Source organism: Bison bison, unplaced genomic scaffold (assembly GCF_000754665.1).
Source record: "Bison bison bison isolate TAMUID 2011002044 unplaced genomic scaffold, Bison_UMD1.0 scf7180017864473, whole genome shotgun sequence".
NCBI lineage: Eukaryota > Metazoa > Chordata > Mammalia > Artiodactyla > Bovidae > Bison > Bison bison.
The window spans coordinates 17,105,076-17,126,560 of record NW_011495034.1 but is presented as its reverse complement, the minus strand read 5'-3'; the positions used below and the strand labels follow the sequence as shown (position 1 = coordinate 17,126,560).

The window sequence follows — 21,485 nt, the reverse complement described above, 5'->3', positions numbered from 1 at the left end:
TTATTTTTGGGGGCTCCAAAATCACTGCAGATGGTGATTGCAGCCATGAAATTAAAAGACACTTACTCCTTGGAAGGAAAGTTATGACCAACCTAGATAGCATATTCAAAAGCAGAGACATTACTTTGCCAACAAAGGTCCATTTAGTCAAGGCTATGGTTTTTCCAGTGGTCATGTATGGATGTGAGAGTTGGACTGTGAAGAAAGCTGAGCGCCGAAAAATTGATGCTTTTGAACTCAATGGTGTTGGAGAAGACTCTTGAGAGTCCCTTGGACTGCAAGGAGATCCAACCAGTCCATTCTAAAGGAGATCAGTCCTGGGTGTTCTTTGGAAGGAATGATGCTAAAGCTGAAACTTCAGTACTTTGGCTACCTCATGTGAAGAGTTGATTCATTGGAAAAGACTGATGCTAGGAGGGATTGGGGGCAGGAGGAGAAGGGGATGACAGAGGATGAGATGGCTGGATGGCATCACCGACTCGATGGATCTGAGTTTGAATTAACTCCGGGAGTTGGTGATGGACAGGGAGGCCTGGCATGATGCAATTCATGGGGTCACAAAGAGTCAGACGCGACTGAGCAACTGAACTGAACTGAACTGACTGTGTACCATACCCTATGCTAAGAGCTGACAGCCACTTAAGAGTTTCATTGGATTCTCATAACCATTATGTAGGTTATCTGACTAGTCTTGTTTTCTAGATGAGGAAACTGAGGCTCAAAGCAGATATTCACAACCATCTACTTTAACATTGAGAAAATCTGGAATTTGGTAGCAGGTGTTTGAGAGTGATAAAATTTGTGAGATTTCTGTGCAAATCACTTAATGTTTCTGAGTCTCAGATAGTGATTCCTTCCTACCTCCTGGGATCACTGAGAACTGAAAGGAGTTGTGTATGTGAAGGTGCTTGATAAACTGCAGGCTTTATTATACTTCTAAACAATGATTTATACCCCTTCATTAATAATCTTCCTGTTATTATATTTTTAAAAAGTGAATAGAATTGGCTACTCTTTGGGTCAAAAAAGGTAAAATATAGAGATTTCTATCCATGCAAACATATCAAGATTGCCAGGAGAAATATCAACAACCTCAGATATGCAGATGAAACCACCCTTATGGCAAAAAGCGAAGAAAAACTAAAGAGCCTCTTGATGAAAGTGAAAGAGGAGAGTGAAAAAGTTGGCTTAAAACTCAATACTCAGAAAACTAAAATCATGGCATCTGGTCCCATCACTTCATGGCAAATAGACAGGGAAACAATGGAAACAGTGACAGACTTTTTTGGGGGGTTGGGGCACTTAAAAATCACTGCAGATGGTGACTGCAGCCATGAAATTAAAAGATGCTTGCTCCTTGGAAGAAAAGCTATGACCAACATAGACAGCATATTAAAAAGCAGAGACATTACTTTGCCGATAAAAGTCCATTTAGTCAAGGGTATGGTTTTTCCAGTGGTCATGTATGAATGTGAGAGTTGGCCTGTAAAGAAAGCTGAGCACAGAAGAATTGATGCTTTTGAACTGTGGTGCTGGAGAAGGCTCTTAAGGGTCCTTTGAACTGCAAGGAGATCCAACCAGTCCATCCTAAAGGATATCAGTCCTGAGTGTTCAATGGAAGGACTGATGTTGAAGCTGAAACTCCAATACTTTGGCCACCTAATGTGAAGAACTGACTCAGTGGAAAAGACCCTGATGCTGGGAAAGATTGAAGGCGGGAGAAGGGGATGACAGAGGATGAGATGGTTGGATGGCATCACTGACTCAATGGACATGAGTTTGAGGGAGCTCTGGGAGTTGATGATGGACGGGGAAGCCTGGTGTACTGCAGTCCATGGGGTTGCAAAGATTCGGACACGACTGAGCGACTGAACTGAACTGAGAGATTTCTTGAAGGATACAGGAAACCTAAAAGCAGTATATGCTTCTTGGAAGGGGACCTGTGTGGCTGGGGACAAGGGGTAGGATGGGAGCTTGTCATTGTGTACATTTTTTTTTTTTTAGTGATCAGTTCATTTCTCTTTTCAAATCATATTTTCTGAATATATTTTATATGCTGGTGAATGACCCCAGGAATAGAGAATCTATTAGGTAAAATTCCACTGGGTAGCAGCAATTATTATTTTTTTTAATTTTATTTTTTAACTTCACAATATTGTATTTTTATACCATTTGGATTGAATGTGTTGCCTATTCAAAACAAGTGTTAAAAGGACAATGCTAATTCAAAATCCACTCAAGAAAAGGACTAGTTAATTTTACTATATAATAATTAAAAAAAATAAAATTTAAAAAGACAGATTCCTCAAAAAAACTGAATGACCATATGATCCAGCAAGTTGTCTTCGAGGTATGTACCCCAAATAATTTGGAAGCAGGAACTTGAACAACAGGTATTTGTACACCCAGGTTGTAGTAGCATTATTTACAATAGCTGAAACATAGAAGCAATTCAAGTGTCCATTGACAGATGGATAAATATCCAAAATGAGCTGTACATATATGTAACAGAATTTTACTCATCCTTAGAAAGGAAAAAATTTTGACATGCTACAAAATGGATGAACTCTGAAGACATTTATGCTAAGTGAAATTAGACAGTCATGCAGGAGCAACTATTGTATGATTCCACTTATATCTAGAGTAGTCAGATTCATAGAGAATGGGCGAAGGAATCCCCTAGCAGTCCAAGGAACTAAGCTCACTTAAGCCACACAGTGAGACCAAAAAACAATTTTTTTTTTAATTCATAGAGACATAAAATAGAATGGTAGTTGTCAGGGCCTGTTGGGGAAGGGTATGGGAAGTTAAGTGTTTAATAGATACCGAGATTCGTTGGGGAAAATGAAAAACTTCTGCAGACAGATTGTGATGAAGGCTGCAAAACAGTTTGAATATACTGAATGCCACAGAGCTGTACATTTAAAAATGGTTAAAACGGGCAATTTTATGTTATGTATATTTTGACAAAAAAAAAAAAAAAGCCCCTAAGCAATCAAAAGTAAAGCACATTCCTTAATAAAAGAAGGAAAGGAAGAAGGAAAAAAGGAAGGGAGGAAGAAAGACTGTGTAGACTGCACTTAGTGTTTCTGAACTGGACAAACATGTCAGGGTCTGTAAAGAGTCAGAATCTTGTGATTTCACCCACTCCTTTGAAAATGTAAACATTTTTAGAACGACATTGAAAGTAGGGGGAGTTGCCAGGGCCAGGAGGCTGGAACTGTTGTAAGTTGTAAGTTGTAAGTCCCAGGAGGCTGGAACTGCCAAGGGAGCCCCACAGTCTAATTGGTCCCTTCCCCCACCCAGGACCGGGCCAAGGCCCTGGCTCTGAACAAGCAGCTCCGGAAGCAGCTGTCTGAGTTCCGAGCTCCACAGGTGATGATATACATCCGGGAGAAGATCCGCAACGGGGACCTGGAGAAGACCATCAGGATGTGGGAGAGGAAAGTGGAGATCGCAGAGGTGAGTCCCAAGACCCCCCAATGTCTTATGCACTGACCCCACCCCCCATCTTTTGTTTAGGGTATTGTATTCTGAGCTAAGAATGCAGGTGTTTGGAAGTGTAGTCTGTGAGAAATCTCAGTCATTGCTTCAACGCTTACACCAAATAAAAGATGGCTTTTTGAAAAATTTTTTTCCTTAAAGCTCCTTTTTCTTGTTAGAGACAGGGCCTTTTCAGGTTATCAGGAAGACACTGTAGCAATAGTGTGTTTTTAGTTGCTTATTTTCTTATTGAGTTCTGGAAGCTTTTGAGTCCCTCTCCCCACTGTGGATAATTAAGTGATTGCTATTTAATACATGGATAAGCCAGGTTTTTAAAAAATGAGATAATAATGGATTTTAATATCACTCAGAACCTGATTCCATGCATTTACACAGTTGACATGGGTCTTTCCGTTGACTAAGTCCGCAGCCTTTTCATACGGTACAGTGTGCCCGGAAGCCCCCTTGCCCATTGTGAGCTGTGGAGAAGAAAAAGGAAAAGTGCAAATGAAACGCTGCCGTCTAAAAAAAAGATAAAAGGGAAGCACTGAGACTGCCACAGGCCAGGTTGCACACACAGGACACTAGAGACATCCTTAGAGCAGCGCAAAAACCCAGTTAGGTCACTTGGGAAGCTTAGCCGTCTGGCATGTAAACACCAGGTACATTTTCCAGGGTGCTTCTTTCTCCCTTTCCCGTGGTCACTTGGCAGCAGGATAATAAACTAGGGTCCAAACATAGGCCCATCATATCTGGGGCCAAGAAGTAGCAGAGAATCACAGGAGGAGCCTGCAACTTCTCACTTCACTGAACAGAAACAATGAATCTTCGGATGCCCCAAGGTGGCCGGGGCCACCACCTGCATGCAGACACCGCGCCCAACACAAGGTCATCCGCGCCATCACAGGGCTGGATGCGGGTACGATTGGCACATCCGTTTGTCTCAAATGACCTTCTCCCCCCCTCCCCCTTTCTCCTTTTGTAGATGTCCTTGAAAGGCTACCGCAAAGCTTGGAATAAGATGAAAACCACCAATGAGCAGTTGCAGGCGATTTCCGGCCCTGGGAAATAGCCAGAAGGAAGCTACGGCTGCCGACCAAAAGTGATCCATTAAAGTCATTAGCTCCTGTCTAAGTCATGGGGTCCGCTCACTATTCCCTGTGCTGGCTGGGGTCCCCAACTCTCCAGCCAGCCTGCCGGTCACCTCTCAGGCCACCTCAGCCCCCTGGGGAAGTGTTTTCACAGCCTGGCCCCGGGAACCCGTGAACACTGAAAGAACCACAGGGCACTCTAATGGTTTGACACTTGTTAGCCTACGTTTAGTTCACAAGCACACACGAAAGCGACCTTCCCGCTCGCGGGAGTGGGGTTAGAGGAGAGGGAGCCGGCCCAAGTCTGAGCGCGGCCCTGTCCACGGCAGTCTAGCTGCGCGACTCTCAAAAAGAGACATCGAAACAGCATGGTGAATGCCTGGCACTCAGCGTTCTGAGCTTCCTCTTCGGTTTGGAGGGCTAGCTCCTAGACGAAGATCCCATTACCAAAGAAAACGAGCGCAAAGAAAAAATAAGGTAATTTCTTGGGGCTGATGTAACCTGTTCTGGCCTGAAGAGGGCGCAGACGCCATGATCTCCCCACCGTAGTAGTCATAGTACGTGGGCTGGATGGCCATCTCAGACCTGCCTGGCTCCCTCCGCCCCTTTTCCCGGAAGTCTAGACTCATTTGAGTGCCATTGTCTGGCAGTGAACGCGTGGAATGCACGGTGGACCTTTCTTGTCCTTGGAAGGATAGTCGGGGCCACACAAGCTGGCTCAGCCCAGCCTGTTTTCTCTGTGTCACGAGATCACGTGATGAGTAGCTGGGTAAAGGACTGGGGTTCTCCCAGTGATGGAAGGAAGACAGGGGAGAGCTGGTCTTCCTGGTTTTAGACGTGATCCAGTCGCTGTAGTCTTCCACCCTGATGTACAGGAACAGGCCAGGGCATTTCTCCCCTCCTTGGGACAGGATTCCTCTCAGCACCCACAGACTCATTTCCTTCAGCTGGCACATCATTGGGTTTCCCGGGTCCCCCTGTGATAAAGGACAGAAGGCTTCAGGTCTTAGGAAAAAAACTCGTTCTCTCTCTCTTTTTAAAAAGTATGTCCTAGTGCTATTTACTCTCTCTTCTAGAAAAGTTTTGCACTATTCTGGCCTGTTCTTGCTGGTTCTCACTAGAAATGAGGTAAATTATAAGATACTGTTTCTAATCTAGGCCACTGTCCCCACAAATTCCAACAAGATGACTTTTCCTTTTATCATACAAATTATTTTGTAGATTCCTAGTTCCCACTTCATTTTCTTGCCCCTTTCTAGGACTTTGAATAAACCCTCCCTCTCTTCTGGTTTCTCACTCCTCAAATGCTTTTTGTTTCTTTCTGGCCTGGAATGGGCCCATTTTCCCCCTTCTCTTCTCTGTTTTGTTTCGATTTAAGCTGCTCACACCCACCCACAGCCCAGCTAGGGTCAGAGTCAGACTAGTGGGGGAGCATATGCCACCAGGCTGGACTCACAGATTTATCAGCCTGGCAGCTGTCAATGAGGCACCCTGCCCCCGCCATCCCCATCCAAGACTCTAGAGAGCTGTCCTCCTGGCCTCGGGAGCTCTGCCATACAGACCTGATCTCTCTTCAGGTGAGTGGGCAGGAGCCTGACACACCTGGCTGGAGATGTAGCCCTGGCAGGTTACCTAATTCTCTGAGCTAAACTGGGGACTCAGTTCACCTCTGTAACACCAGCAGAGGTCCTAGCACAGTGCCTGACCTACAGAATGCACTCAATAAACAATTAGCTGCTATTACCCTGGTGTCGAGAAAAGGCCCTCGTTTTTACAAGAAAAACTGAGAAATGTGGAAAAAGAAACAAGGCAGCAACTAGGAATAATTTATCTTAACTGTCCTCCAGGCCTCCTCTTAAAGGAATACCTGCTCCCCAGCCCTGGCCCGTGGTCCATCTTGGTCCAGGCAGGGGTGGGTTTATCATTGAAGGCCAGGCGATTACACTTCACTCTCACTATTTGGACTGAGGCATGGGGGAGGGGGCTTACAGTTGACAATGGCAAACAGTCTGAACAGATTCAACCATGAGAATCAGAGATGTGCAAAAGTGGTCACGTCAGTCCCTGCTGGTCGGGTGTCTATACACTTGTAGCCTCTATCACTGAACCCTCCTTTTTCTGAGGAAGCCATGCCAGAACAGAAATGAACAGAAGACAAGAGCCACTTCGCAAGCAGGGCCAGGGAGGCGCGCTCGGCAAGGCTGCCATAATTCCCTGGTTGTCTCACGGCCACACACATGTGAGGATAACATTCTGGATTTCGTTCTGTGCCTCTCATCAGATGGAAGGGGGTGCTTGAATGTGGAACTCTTAATTTTTCAGCGTTTCACACTCTACTGTTTTCATCCCTTGCTGCCAAACAGCAGAAGGTAGAAACTTCATCCCAGAGCTCTGGCCAGTCCTCCTGGGACTGGTGAACAGGCTTTTTCGTCTGCGCCCTGTTGTGTCTGCCTGGGGCACAGAGGGTTTCTGGCCAAGCATGGAGTAATCTCCACTGTGTTCACCAGACCCACTTCCAGTTTGTTTTAACTGTGCTTTTACAGCTTGAGGAAGAAAAGGAGTGCAATTCAGGACAAATAGTTTGACAAACGATTGTGTGGTTGCCATCCCTGGCTCTCGGGTGGTTTTGCAAGCTGCTGTTCCACTCAGATGCAGAGTACGCTGCTTTTTCTCTTCTCCATAACCTCTAAGGCTGAGACCTCTGCAGCTCAAGCAATGGACACAAAAAGTACCAGCTGCTCCTCTGGAGCAGTCTCACCTCATCTCCTGGGGGAGCGACACTTTCATTGGGCGACCCTCAACCTCAACATTCAGCAAAAGCCCTAACAGTTTGGGAAGAAGGAGGGGTGGATTCAGAGTGATTCTGCTTTTGTTGGATCTCTGGGGACTCATTAAAGCAGACACTGAAAAGTGAAAGTGAAAGTCGCTCAATCGTGTCTGACTCTTTGTACTCCATGGACTGTACAGTCTGTGGAGTTCTCCAGGCGGGAATGCTGGAGTGGGTAGCCTTTCCCTTCTCCAGCAGATCTTCCCAACCCAGGAATTGAAGCGGGGTCTCCTGCATTGCAGGTGGATTCTTTACCAAGAGAGCTATCTGGGAAGCCCAGAGCAGACACTGAACCTGGGTGAATTATTCTACATGTGAGAAGTGTGGCTTTGAGGACCCCTGGACAGTAGAACACAATTGCTGGGACTCTAGCTAGACAAAGCACTGTTTTTTTTTTAATCCAAGACAGTTTTTAAGCATAATCTAAAAAGCAAAGAACTGTCTACAGGTGTGCTGCGGTTAAAAAGCAATCTAAATTTTGTGAGTGGTTTAAAGAAATGATCATTTAGACTGTAAGCAGTTTGTGTGTGCTGTGTACTGAGTCGTTTCAGTTGTGTCTGACTCTTTGCAACCCCATGGACTGTAGCCCGCCAGGTTTCTCTGTCCGTGGGGATTCTCCAGGCAAGAATACTGGAGTGGGTTGCCATGTCCTCCCTCTAGGGTATCCTCTTGACCCAGGGATCAAACTGGAGTTTCCCGCATTACAGCGGATTCTTTACCGCTGAACCACTGGGGAAGCCTGTAAGGAGTTTACCATATTCTTATGCATCTAAGATTCTCTTAAAACTTTCCATCTTTGAAATGGAATGTGTCTTTTAATCAGTTGATTCCAGAATTTCCATTCACTCTTCTTCCAGCATTTTTTCCTTCTCAACATTACATAAAATAATAGTGTGCTCTACAGCTGGTAGCATCTGGATCTGATGAAGTGTGGCTCTAGATTGATGGAGTGGCTGATGGCAGGATTTTGTTAAGTAGCTACATCTTCTTCTGTCTTTTAACACATTCTCTAAGAAGTTGCTACAATCGCGCATCTGACAGAGTTCAGTACAATGTCCGTTCAGTCGCTCAGTCGGGTCCGACTCTGTGACCCCGTGGACTACACTGCAGTACAATGAAGAACACTCGATAAATATTAAACCAGCTTTGGCAGGGCAAACTTACTGTCTGATGAAAGGCAGTCCTTCGTGCTTTTGCAATGAAATGACTTTGAGAAAGAATTGTCCACATCTAAGTATTTTTTTCCCTTTCTCTTAAAAAAATCTTTTCCTTAGCCCTCTGAAAAAATTTTCCCACTGGGAAATCCTGAAGACTATTTTGAGAAAAGTGGTTGATGGAGTAGAGGAGGGAAACTTTGGAAGTCTGGCAGACCTGTTTATTAACTGTGTGGCCCTGGTAAGCCACGCTTTCCCCAGGTACAGATCTGAGGGCCAAGGACAGGTGTTTGTGAATGCTGTGCATTTTCCTGAGGCAGTAGGACAGCCCACATCCAGGTAGAGGGCAGGGCTTCTTATCGGAAAAAAGAAACCCAGTGACTGATGAGCAGTAGCATCAGTCTAGGTTCCAAAGAAACCAAATAGAGTGAGCCTGTGCTGTGAGCACACTCAACATATATCCCCATGTGTGGTTGGGACTCCTTCTTTCAAACTTTTAGCTCATGAAAAAACATGTTACTTAGCCGTGCTTAGTTATGTCACACTGACAATGGTGACTGGTTAGTCCATTCAGCAGATGGCTATTGAGCTTTTATTATTATTTTATTTTTTATTATGTATTTATTATTATTATTGGGTTATTGAGCTTATTTGCCAAGTCCTGCTCATCCTAGAGATATCTGTGAATCCCAAGTGACAGTCCCTGACCACACGCAGCCAGGGGGAGTCCCCAAGCCCCCCATGAAGTAACCTCTGCTTACTTTCCGCTTCTATTCCACTGTGTCCTTACCAAGCAGACAGCGTTAGTCTCCATCTCTAGGTGGTTGCCACATCCTGTTTTCTGCTCTATGTTTAAGGGACACGAGTCAATGTCTTTCACGGAGATTTTCCTCAGGATACTCATTGTCATGTGATTTCCTGTCTGGACCATGCAACAGAGAGCCCAAGAATTATTAACAGGAAGACATCCCCCAAGTCAACTCAACTACAACTCACATATCCAAATGGGAGTCAGTAAGAAATGTCCTAATAAACCCCCTTTTCCTCATAAATCACAACCCGTGTCTGGCTTTTTACTGAAGACTACCTTTGTGAAAGCAAAGAACCTGAGTGTGAAGCAGGCAGAGAACGTTCACCCTTTCTTTGCTTTTCCTTGTTTGCTTCCCAAGAGTCAGAGAAAACAAGGATGGCTCAGAGAAGAGGACTGCAAGCTCTGGTTCAGGGAATGATGTCCCCTCGCCCCTCAGTAACCCTGAAGTCACTTCAGGCGTTCGCTACCCGTGTATGTCCAATTTGGGTGTAAGGATAAAAGAAAAAGGACCCAATGTAAAAGTGACCTCAAAGAGGGCAAGCGCTGGGAATCTTGACCCATTCAGTGGGGGTTCCAGCCCAACTCCAGAACCTCAGGCCACCTGAATTACTGAGCTAAGCCCTGGAATGGTTCATCCTGGTCACCCCCACTGCCGGCACACACACAGCCTCCTCTAGGAGAAGGAAGCCATTAACTGCAGATGTGGGGTTCCATCCTGCCACCCAGCAGTTCATCAGGACTGGCGGCCTGTTCAGCTTTCTGCCGAGGAAGCAGATGGGCCGGACCAGGCTGTTGAACTGCATCGCCGTGTCTGTCTTCAGGAGGGCTATGTTATTTCTCATTGTCTTATTGTCGAAGTCCTCATGGATGATGATGGTGTTGATAGGATACTCTTCATGAGCAATCAGTTTTGCATCCATCTTAGCTATACCAATTATAGCCACAGCGTCCTTCCTGGAGAGAGAGAACAAGCAGGTCTTGAGAAGCTGAGGCACCGAGGAAGCTTCACACTTCCCTGTTTTCATGTTTACTGATTTTTTGGCTCCAACCAACTCATCTTCCTAGGGCTACTTTTTACTCACCTTTTTGAACCATGTCCCCAGGAAATTTTTTTTTTCATTTTATTGAAGTGTAGTTGATTTACAATGTTGTTTTAGTTTCTGGTATACAGAAAAGTGATTCAGTTTATATATATATATATAATATTTTATATATTATATACATGAAATATATTTCATAGACTATATATGAAATACATGAAGCACTCATATATGAAATATACTTCATACATATAAAATGTATTCCATATATTATATACAATATATTACAATAATATATTTTATTTTTAATATTCTTTTCCATTATGACTTATCACAAGATATTGAATATAGTTCCCTATGCTATACAGTAAGACCTTGTCATTTATCAATTTTATAGTAGTTTGTCAGGAAATCATTTCTGAACCCCTACACTTGTGCCATCATTCTTTGAAGATTCTTCTATCTTACACGCATATAGCCTACCACCTGAAGATAATTTGGTATGTTATGGCTGATTATCTTTCTTCTATGCTTATTTATTTATGGGTCTAAAATTAAAATGAAAGAAAAACTTTTAAAGCCATAGGTTGGAGTAATAATGTAAACCCTGGCAATAATCAAATGGTGTAACAAAAATTGAAAAGAAAGCAGAGGTGGGTTGTATACACCAATTTTCTCATCTTTCATGGGAGTCTAAACGGTTATTTATTTACAGCTAATATATGAAATAACAAGTGTGCAGACATGAAAGTACATAAATAACCTATTAACACTGAGTGGTCATGAGGAGAGAAGGAAAGAGTGAAAAGATAGGAATTCTGGCATCAGCCATGGGAGAGTCTTGAGAGGATGATCCAGAGAGAAACAGAAGACTTCGGTATTTTCCATGAAATTAGAGCTCTAAGATGAACACATTTGTAAGAAAACAAATTCAAGCTTTCCAAATCTGTTAGAAGAGACCTATGAAACAAAGCCATATAATGAAAAGGAAAACAGAAAGCAAGAAAAACAGAGGCAGGAGTTTTATTCTGAATATCAAAGCAGAAGAGCATGCAACAAGATAAAGAAAGGTGGTGATAAGGAATTCAATCTACAATGAAGAATTTATTGCAACAAGTGACACAATGTTCATGAATTAAATTCCAAGAAATAGAAGGAGAAAAAGCCAGGAGTTTGTAATTTGCCTTGGTCAGCCCAGGAAAGATCAAGTAGACTCCATGCTCCAATTTTATATATTAAATTATATTCCAAGGACAGAGGGGAACTTTTTAATTTACTTACGGAAAATAGTCACATGGACCTCGTAGTAGACCACAAAGACAACGTGAACGAATTCCTTAATAGCTCACCTGCCATCTAACTCAGAATTAAATCGTGTTGGAAAACAAAGCAAAGTGTCCTAGCGCCTGGATATTTTTTAATGGTCTTTGATAAAACACAGAGTCAAAAAGGAGATCAATCAAACCAGCAGATCAGATAGAAAATAGCAGTAATGAAAACACTACATAGAAAACAACCTCTCTGGAGGGCAATATATATAGCACATATAGTGTTTTTTTAAAAATCTGGTTTAAAAGAATGTCCATTTACCGTAAACCATTTGGAGAATACAGAGAAGTTCAAAGATGAAAACAGGAATCATGGGTGCTCTGAGCATCCAGAGATGGGCACTCTCCAAGTGTTTGTGTATTTCCTTCAAGCCTTTTCTCTCTGCGTGTATATTCATGGCAGTCTCATGGTTAAGGTCTGAGGTTTAAGTGTTTTAAACTTATCCTATCAATTCCCTTAAGAAGACTCCTTGTTAGGACTCTTATCAGTTCTCTTAACAAGATAAGCAGTAAGGACCTCCAGTGTCAAGAGTCAGCGCCTTTGTGACTGTAGTACAGAAAGCGGGAGCCAATATCCTTCCTACAGAGGATGGCGAGCGCATCCTTTCACTCCACAGAGGTGCAGCTGTTAGTCCTTACCGCAGAGAAGACACAGACTGTGCCGACCTTGGCAGCTGGTGATTTTAGGACCCCCAAGCTCACGGCAAGCCCCGAGCTGGTAAAAAAAAAGCCGTGTTGCCCTGACACCAGGAACCCACCTTCCAGTCTTCCCCAAGCTGAGCAGGAAGCAGAGTCCCCCAGAGCCCACCCCGCCTCGGTGGGCTGTGTCAGCTCCAAAGCTGGGGTACTGGCCTGTTCTGAAAGGTGGACGCGATGCTGAGGATCCAGAACTCACTGAGGATGCTGCCGAAAGTCAGGTGGGTGTACTGGGAATCCTGCAGCGACACCACCCACGGGAACTCCTGCTCTTCGACCAACCCCTCCTCGGAAGTGACCGCAATGTTGCTTTTCTGGATGCCGCAACCTGGAGGGGGTGTGCAGGGGCCTGACTGCCGGGCAAGCAGCTAGAGGCCTGTGGCCGCCACTACCACTGCCACATCAGACCTCAGGACCCGCTCGCTCTCCTGCCGTTTCCCCCACTTTTCCTGGCTCGCCATAACCATACCACCCTCATTTATTTTTGTAGGAGGTCTTCTTCCCCATCAAAGACCCTTGGTGACATCTTTGAATCTAAAAATGTTAGGCTAGCAATGATCACCCTCATTTATCACAAGCTTAGCACTTGGCAGATTTGTTGTTGTTTGTTTAGTCGCTAAGTTGGGGCCAACTCTTTGTGACCCCATGGACTGTAGCCCGCCAGGCTCCTCTATCCACAGGATTTTTCCAGGCAAGAATACTAGAGTGGGTTGCCATTTCCTTCTCCAAGGAATCTTCCTGACCCAGGGATTGAACCCACATCTCCTGCATTAGCAGGTGGATTCTTTACCACTGGGGGCTTCCAGGTGGCTCAGTGAAAAAGAATTCCCTTCCCTTCCCACCAGGGAAGTCCCACTGAGCTTATCCTAAGCTGTTTATCTGAAATCTTTCATATATATCAGCAGTTCTTAAAGTGTCCTCTGGGATCTTTGGGAGTCCTCAAGACCCTTTCTGGGGTCTGCCAGGTTAAAACTATTATCTGGACACCGTGTCCCAAGTCCAGTTTGCCCCTGTGCGCTGGGACTTGGGGAGAGCCACTCACCTCTCTGGGCTTCAGTTTCCTTTTATGAGAGGTAAGGTAACACACCTCTCACAAGAGGAGAGGTGTGTCCCCATGACTGATAATGCCTAGCTCAATGGATGATGGCATTACCTACCCCCACTGCTCTGGTAGCCTCTACGTGAGTACCCAGCGTGTGTTTCTAAGTTGGTGGTCCTGGGCCCTGCGTGTCACCTGCTGGGTAGCACTGGCTGATAAGGTCAGGACATTGGTGGCTTCTTTTTCATCCATTCATCTACCTGTACACACAGCCCTGCAGAGTTAGGGGCTGGGCTAACGGGACAGATTTCAGGGTTCTGTCCCCAGCCCAGGGGAGGTCCCAATGCATGGGGGAGACAGACACGCTGAAGAGTGATGTACAGAGAGACCTATGACACAAGAGACTGTCCCCAGAGTACACAGAAGAGGGGACATGGATTTTGCCCAGAACATGAAGTCTGGGAGGGCTTCCCCCAGGAGGTGACCTTTGAGGTGACCACCAATGCCAGAGCGTTTCCAAACTGCGATGCTGGAGTTGACTGAATATTCAGTACAATCATCAAAGGACCACTCCATGCCAGGGCACCATGTGATCAGATTCACATCTCTGTGAACTGACACTTGGAGACTTTGCTGGAACAGTGACAGAGCTGGTTGTCAGCAGGATGATGGCTGCAAGGCCATCAGGTGCTTCAGGGTCACCAGAGAAAGGAATTCTGGTTTGTTTGTTTTTCCACAGAATATTGGCCATCTGTGGTGAGCAAGGCATAAACAACCCTTCCTCATGCAGCAAGAATCTATACGTGTGCGATGACTTTTATCTTTTCAAAGTTCTAATTGGCTGATTCATTCATTCATGACCTTATACGATCCTTGAAAGGCCAGGATATAATGAGGAAATCTGTCCCAGAGATGAAATGTTGGCCCCAGGTCACTTGCCTGAGGCTTTTTAAGAGGGGCGGAGAGGCCCTTTCTGTCTTTTGCCTCCTTGGCCTGCAAGGAGCTGGGGGAGGCCAGGAAGGAGGTTGGTCTGCTTGGTGTGTGTGTACGTGTGCGCGGGGAGCTCCTTCATGTCTCCTATTTAACTCCAGGAAGACAGGAGAGAGCCAGCTGGGGTGGCAGGAGCTGGCACAGAGACTGCTTTCATCAGGTGCCCTACCATCTACCCTGTTCCAGGCTGGAATCTATAACCTGGGGATCAGGGAGGTGACTGCAGCTGCCACTTCTGCCGACTGAGGCCAGGCAGCCTCTAAGGCACCTCCCTGCCCCTGAGCCCAGCCCTGCAGCTGGGGATCAGTTTAGAGGTAATGTTAAAAGTTTAAGGATAAAGGCCTTCATCCGAAGCTGAAACAGAAACACTTGGAAGGCCTGGTTCCCAAGTGCATAAGACATATCTTGCCCTCCCTTTACTCGCCCCCCCGACTCCGGCTCAGGAAGGATGGAGCCTGGAGGATATATCCTGGGGAGGGCAGAGGCAGGGGTGGTGAGTGGGGAGCCAGGAGCTCATGTCAATCCCCTCTGCCCCCATCAGGGGGCCCTCTCTGTAGCCTAAGCTTTATTTTCCTAACCAGACTCTCACCAAGGACTAGTCCTGACACCAGGCTGCTCAAGCCCAGTGTCCTACATCCACCCACCACGTTCCACTTCTTCCCCTGGTTCCTTCCACCAACTCATGCTGCCCAGAGCAAGGCGGCATAACTCACCCGTCCCCGAGTCCCTCTCTGGACATTAAAAGGACAGTTTCCTTTTCTGGGATGACTCCCCCTGCCACGTCACACAGTCAGCTGAAGTCGTGACGGAAGAGAAAAGAGAGAAGCACACTCACTGGCAGATGCGTGGGAGATGTAGAGCAGCAGCAGGAGCGCCCTTCTCATCGCTGCCATCCCCAGAGACAGCCGCAGCAGACACCATGGGCAGCTGTGAACACAGAAGTGCCGAGCGCCTGGCCTTTCCTCTCCTCCCCAAGGTGGTGACATCCCCCACCCCGACCCCCGTATCAGAGTCCCTGTCCCTTGCCTTTCTACCCGCAAAACTTCCAAGACACGGGAATCAGACCTGTCAGGTCCCTGTTCTTTGGTTCCGAGCAGTAAAGAGGCCAGGACCAGCTGCCCGGCCCCGATGTTCAGCCAGTGGCTCGTAAGATGCAAGGAGAGGAGGCAGCCACGCTGGTTGGTTTTCTGCACAACCCAGCCAGGGTCCCCGGGTTTCCCCATGGCGTCAGGTCTCAGCAAAAGGTTATTTTTTGACTCGTTGAATTCAACCCTTGCCTTAACTCTGTAGCCATAGGATGCTGCTGAAAAGCAAAAAGTGGGGATTACGTAAAAGCCCACCCTGGTTTTGCCCCTCCTATGGGCTTCCCTGGTATCTCAGATGGTAAAGAATCCACCTGCAATGCAGGAGACCTGAGTTTGATCCCTGGGTTGGGAGGATCCCCTGAAGAAGTGGAAAGGCTACCCACTCCAGTATTTCTGCCTGGAGAATTCCATGGACAGAGGAGCCTGGTGGGCTACAGACCATGGGGTCTCAAAGAGTCAGACACAACTGAGCAACTGAGCACATCAAACTCTGCTGGCTTAAATAATGCTGGGTTTCTTTTCACTGATGACAGCTCAGACTTTTACATAGTAACCACCCCAGCATTTCGCTCAGTTCATTCACACAGTAACCCTGTGAAGTGGACAGCGTCGTCATCCCCACTGTGTGTGTGTGTGTGTGTAAAGTCACTGAGTCGTGTCTGACTCTTTGCAATCCCATGGACTGTGGCCTGCCAGGTTCCTCTGTCTGTGGGATTTTTCCAGGCAAGAATACTTCAGTGGGTTGCCATTTCCTTCTCCAGGGGATCTTCCAGACCCAGGGATTGAAGCCCTCATCCCCATTCTACAGATTCAGAAACTGATACTCAGAGACCATAGGAATCCCACTCAAGGTCAGCCGAGGCTGCCTGGTGGTGGAGCTGGAGCTCAAAGCCCAGGCGTGCTCCTCCATCCCCTGCACCGCCAGGCCTACCCTCGCCTCAGACAATGCACAAGGGCCCTAGGAACCCACGCGTGCTGTCCTCACTCACCATGTTCCACTCATGATGCCAGATGTTTCTTGCTGTCAGGATGGTTCTCAGAGTTCTTCTGTGAACTGCTCCTGCAAAAGGAGAAGTGAACTCACTCTGACCTTATTACCGCAGAGCTCAACCGAGGGATTCCTTCTAGCACCTTGGGAAGAATATTCCATTGTGGCATCACGGTTACCATGGAGCCACCAAGCAAACGTCTGGACACGGGGACACGGGAGGAGCGGGGATGAAAAGCCGGCCTGTTCCATAAACTTGGCAACGCTATTCTGGAAGCCTGCCTCTCCCCAAGTCTGGCTGAGACAACTTCCCTTTCGCCAGGTCATAGCATCCTGTCCAGTCATGGCCATGGTCTGTCTGCTTCCTCCGCATCTGCCCTGTGTCTACATGAGTCTGTCTGGAGAGAGGAAGCCCACGACTTGGGAGGGTTTGGTTTTTCCAACCCCGACAGCATTCTTACGCTCCTAGTGTGGTTTCCTGGAGGCTCAGCCCAGTTTTCTTTAGCCCCCCAGCTTGTGGGTCCATGTGGAGCTACCAGAAGTGCCCTGCCAGACCACAATTGCTAAGTGGATCTGCACTCCAGCAGCTCCAAACAGCCCAGGCTTCAGCACAGGGCCAGGACTTCAGAAAAGCGTTGACAACGTTGTGGTCAGATGTAATTCCACAGACCCAGAGGGCCGCTGGCATTGACTGGACAGATGAATGACTGATAGGTAAAGGATGGCAGGAAAGCAAAGCCTGATGAGAGAGAAACCACTGCCTCCTTCCCTTCTTGGCTTCCCTAACATCCATCCTGTGTGCCTTGCCAGCCTGCATCACCTCCAACCCCAAGGAGGGAGAATGGAATGGGAAAGATTTTTGGCAGTGGGAGAAAACGGAATTGCCGACCCTTCAATATGCTCTGCATTTGCAGGTCTCAAAGAGTTTTCACAGTTTCTCATTCAGGACTCACAGTCACCCTTGCCAGGATGAAGGAATTACCCAAGCTCTCCAGATGGAAACAACTATGCCTCAAGGTGGGAAAGTCACTTCCCTAGAGCCGAACACCTGGGAAACATGGGCAGGATTCCAGCCGGATCCTTCCAACTCCAGGGTGGTCAACCAGCTCCAAGTCGGCATTTCTCAGCCTGGACCACATGCCTGATAGGGGATGGAAGCGGAAACAGTGATCGGGGCTGCTCTTGAAGAATGGGGATGCTGAATTAGTACCCAAGATATTGACTCTCTCCAGATTCCTTCTGATTTTCTGCATGAAAAGAAGCCATGTGCAAGCTGCCAGAAACACTCTGTCTCCTGACAGGAGGGAGCTAGCATAACCCACAATAAGAAAGACTTAGAAACCTACAGGTGTCCAGCAGACCTTATAGACATGTGTACATGCGTGCTCAGTCCCTAAGCCATGTCCTACTCTTTGTGACCCCACGGACTGCAGCCCGCCAGGCTCCTCTGTCCATGGGATTTCTCAGGCAAGAATACTGGAGTAGGTTGCCATTTCCTTCTCCAGGGGATCTTCCCGACTCAGGGATCAAACCCACATCTCCTGCATTGGCAGGTGGATTCTTTACCACTGAGCCACCAGGGAAGCCCATCCTTATAGACAGTGGGCCTCAAATTTTCGTCCTCTGTGGGCCACTTAATACAGACTGTCAACTTTAGGTAAATTTTTAAAAAATTCATCACAACATTTAAAATAATTATTTGTTTCTTTAAGATTAATAATAATAAAATTTTTATTTTATATCTTTGAGAGGAAATTCATTTGCAGTCTTACACCAAGGGCTTCATGTTCAGGACAGTGACAGCATGAAACATTCAATTTTTCAACCTGTTATTTTTTACTTGTCTTCTTTATTTTCATTAAGTTAGAAAATCTTACCTCTCAACTAAAGGGCATCCGAAATCACAGTGTGTTCTGGAGTTTCCATCAGATATTCAGTTCAGTGTATTCAGATTAAACATGGACTCCAAAATTACAGAGAGGTTTTTCAGTGATGGCTGTTCTCACATGCTCAGGGGCCAGCCCATCAAGCTCAAAGCCTGGGCTGAAATTTTCTTCTGGGAAACTGAAAGTTTCATCCAGGGAGATAGTGATGGTTGGATTACTAGTCCACTTTGTTGCTTTTCCCTCTGGAAAATATTTCTTTGTGTCCCATTGCCGCTTTGTAAAAAATGTTTTTTAAACATGCCAATAAGAGCTTTACTATACTTCAAAAATCTCTTGTGGAATTAACAGAATTAAAAAATTAAGCACTTCATTTTGTTGTTGTTTAGTTGCTAAGTCGTGTCCGACTCTTTGTGACCCCATTGACTACAGCAAGCCAGGCTCCTCTGTCCTCCACCGTTTCCAGGAGTTTGCTCAAATTCCTGTCCATTGAGTCGGTGATGCTATCTAACCATCTCATACTCTGTTGTCCCCTTCCCCTTTTTCCCTCATTCTTTCCCAGCATAAGGGTCTTCCCCAATGAGTCAACTCTTCCCATCTGGTGGCCAAAGTATAGGTGCTTCAGCTTCAGCATCAGTCCTTCTAACTGAATATTCAGGGTTGATTTCCTTTAGGATTGACTGCTTTGATCTCCTGGAAGTCTAAGGGACTCTCAAGAGTCTTCTTCAGCACCACAATTTAAAAGCATCAGTTCTTCAGTGTTCAGCCTTCTTTATGGTCCAGATCTCACATCCATACATGACTACTGGAGAAACCATCAGTTCAGTTCAGTCGCTCAGTCATGTCCGACTCTCTGTGACCCCATGGACTGCAGCCTTCCAGGCTTCCCTGTCCATCACCAACTGTGTGGAAAACCATAGCTTTGACTAGACGGACCTTTGTTGGCAAAGTAATATCTCTGCTTTTTATATGCTGTCTAGGTTGGTCATAGCTTTTCTTCCAAGGAGCAATCATCTTTTAATTTCATGGCTGCAGTCACCATGTGCAGTGATTTTGGAGCCCAAGAAAATAAAGTCTCTCACTATTTCCATTGTTTCTGAACCATCTATTTGCCATGAAGTGATAGGACTAGATGCCATGATCTTAGTTTTTTGAATGTTGTTTTAAGCCAGCTTTTTTACTCTCCTCTTTCACTTTCATCAAGAGGCTTTTGGTTCCTCTTCACTTTCTGCCATAAGGGTGGTGTCATCTGCATATCTGAGGTTATCGATATTTCTCCCAGCAATCTTGATTTCAGCTTGTGCTTCATCCAGTCCGGCATTTCACATGATGTACTCTGCATATAAGTTAAATAAGCAGGATGACAATATACAGCCTTGACGTACTCCTTTCCCAATCTGTCAGGATATATCTATCTTTAGAAGATAAGGCTATATTGTTTTCCAAGGAGGTTGTAACTATTTGCACTCATACCAGCAGCATATATGGGTCCTGCTGATCCATGTCCTTTCTAACTCTTGCTACTGTCAGCCTTAATTTTTGGCCAATCCAACAGTTATAAATGATATCTCATTGCTAATTTTCATTTCTCTAATTATTAATAAGGTCAAGGTAATTTCCCCACATGTTTATTCCCTCCAGAGTTAATGCTTGGGCCTTTTGCACTTTTTTTTTTTCTGTTGAGTTCTTATTGCTATGTGAGAATTCTTGATATATTCTGAATATTGTCCACTGTACATATTGTGAATATCTTCAACCATTTGTGGCCTATGTTTTCACTTTTGATTTCTTTATGGTGTTTGATTAGACAGGATTGAATTTTGTCAAATAATTTTTTGGTATCAATTAAGATAATCACTGGAAGAGGAAATGGCAACCCATTCCAGTATTCTTGTCCAGGAAATCCCGTGGACAGAGGAGCCTGGCAGGGTACAGTCCATAGGGTCAAAAAGAGTCGGACACGACTGAACAACTACACAAGATAATCATATGGTTATTCTTGAAATTGTTAGTGTGATTAATAAAATGTACAGAACTTCTCAAGCCACTCGAATTTCAGGGATAAATATTTTATCTTTTTATACACTATTATTTGCCAATGTTTTATATAGCATTTTTGGCATCTGTGTTTGTGAGTTAGATTGGCTTGTAATTTTCCTCTCTCGTTTTATCAGTTTTAAGGTCCTGTGGAATTAGTTGGGAGATAGAAATTATATGTTCTCTGAAATTTTGCAGAATTCAATTGAAAACTGACTAGGTCTGCTGTTTGTGGGTAAATTTCTAAAGGCTGTTTAATATTTTTAGTGCCTCTAGGACTACGCTTGGAGAAGGAAATGGCAACCCACTCCAGTGTTCTTGCCTGGAAAATCCCAGGGACGGGGGAGCCTGGTGGGTTGCCATCTCTGAGGTCGCACAGAGTTGGACATGACTGAGGCGACTTAGCAGCAGTAGCAGGACTATGTTGACTATTCGTCTTGAGGCACTTCCGTTATGTTTTTCTAGGAACGTTTCCATTTTGTTTGCTTTTAAATTAAAAGGAGTTAAGGGCTATCACTCACTCTCATTTAAAATCTGTAATATGAAAATTAACACCCTTTTTTCATCCTAGTATTGTTTATTCATGCCTCTGTCTATTCTTTACTAGTTTCGCCAGAGTTCCAGTTTACTTGTGCTTTCAGAATAAAGTTTTGTCTTTGTTGATCTTTATGTTTTTGGTTTGGGGTTTTATTTTTTAACAATTTTTTTGGTATCTTCGTACATTTGTTTTTTATCTTATTACTAGCATCTGTTTTTAAAAAGTACTAGCACTGGCTTATTACTCTGTATCTTGATATTCCGGTTTATTATCCTCTGCCTTTAGATGTATTATTTGTTTTTTTCTACCTTCATTGGGTTTATTTTGTGTTCTTTTTCTAAAATTTTAGGTTGGACATTCAGCTCATGGATATTCTTGCCCTCTTTTCTAAAATAAACATTTGAGACTTTGTATTTCCCTTTAAGTTCTACTTCCCTGGCATCTTTTAAGTTTGATACATTGTGCTTTCCTTATCATTCATTTCTAGTATTTTAA

At 45.2% G+C, this 21,485-nt stretch overlaps 2 protein-coding genes across 3 annotated transcripts in view; one reads left to right on the top strand and one right to left on the bottom strand.

Annotated features, from left to right (window-relative positions):
- The window catches only part of CCDC113 (coiled-coil domain containing 113), a 33,955-nt gene extending 29,352 nt beyond the window's left edge, over window positions 1–4,603 (top strand). For both annotated transcript variants that reach the window (XM_010861846.1, XM_010861847.1), the window contains exons 8-9: window positions 3,307–3,462; window positions 4,469–4,603. In XM_010861846.1, coding sequence (XP_010860148.1) covers window positions 3,307–3,462; window positions 4,469–4,555 — 243 coding nt within the window. In that variant the 3' untranslated portion in view covers window positions 4,556–4,603. The remainder of the gene's footprint in view (window positions 1–3,306; window positions 3,463–4,468) is intronic.
- On the bottom strand, window positions 3,827–16,697 carry PRSS54 (protease, serine, 54). Its single transcript, XM_010861848.1, has 8 exons — window positions 16,534–16,697; window positions 15,525–15,759; window positions 15,295–15,386; window positions 12,587–12,758; window positions 10,062–10,320; window positions 9,346–9,477; window positions 5,250–5,551; window positions 3,827–3,962 (listed from the first exon to the last, which is right to left on the bottom strand). The coding sequence occupies exons 2-8, from the start codon at window positions 15,680–15,682 to the stop codon at window positions 3,902–3,904; spliced, it is 1,176 nt and encodes a 391-aa protein (XP_010860150.1). The 5' UTR covers window positions 15,683–15,759; window positions 16,534–16,697; the 3' UTR covers window positions 3,827–3,901.
- Window positions 16,698–21,485: the final 4,788 nt, after the last annotated feature.

Bases quoted from the DNA above. Each gene is read 5' to 3' on its own strand.
- PRSS54 (XM_010861848.1), bottom strand. From the start codon at position 15,682: ATGGGGAAACCCGGGGACCCTGGCTGGGTTGTGCAGAAAACCAACCAG. The intron at 9,478-10,061 runs GTTAATGGCTTC...TGCATGGTCCAG, and splicing joins GATGGAACCCCACATCTGCA to ACAGGAAATCACATGACAAT. The intron at 3,963-5,249 runs GTCCACCGTGCA...TCTTCTCCACAG, and splicing joins TCCTTCCAAGGACAAGAAAG to CTCACAATGGGCAAGGGGGC.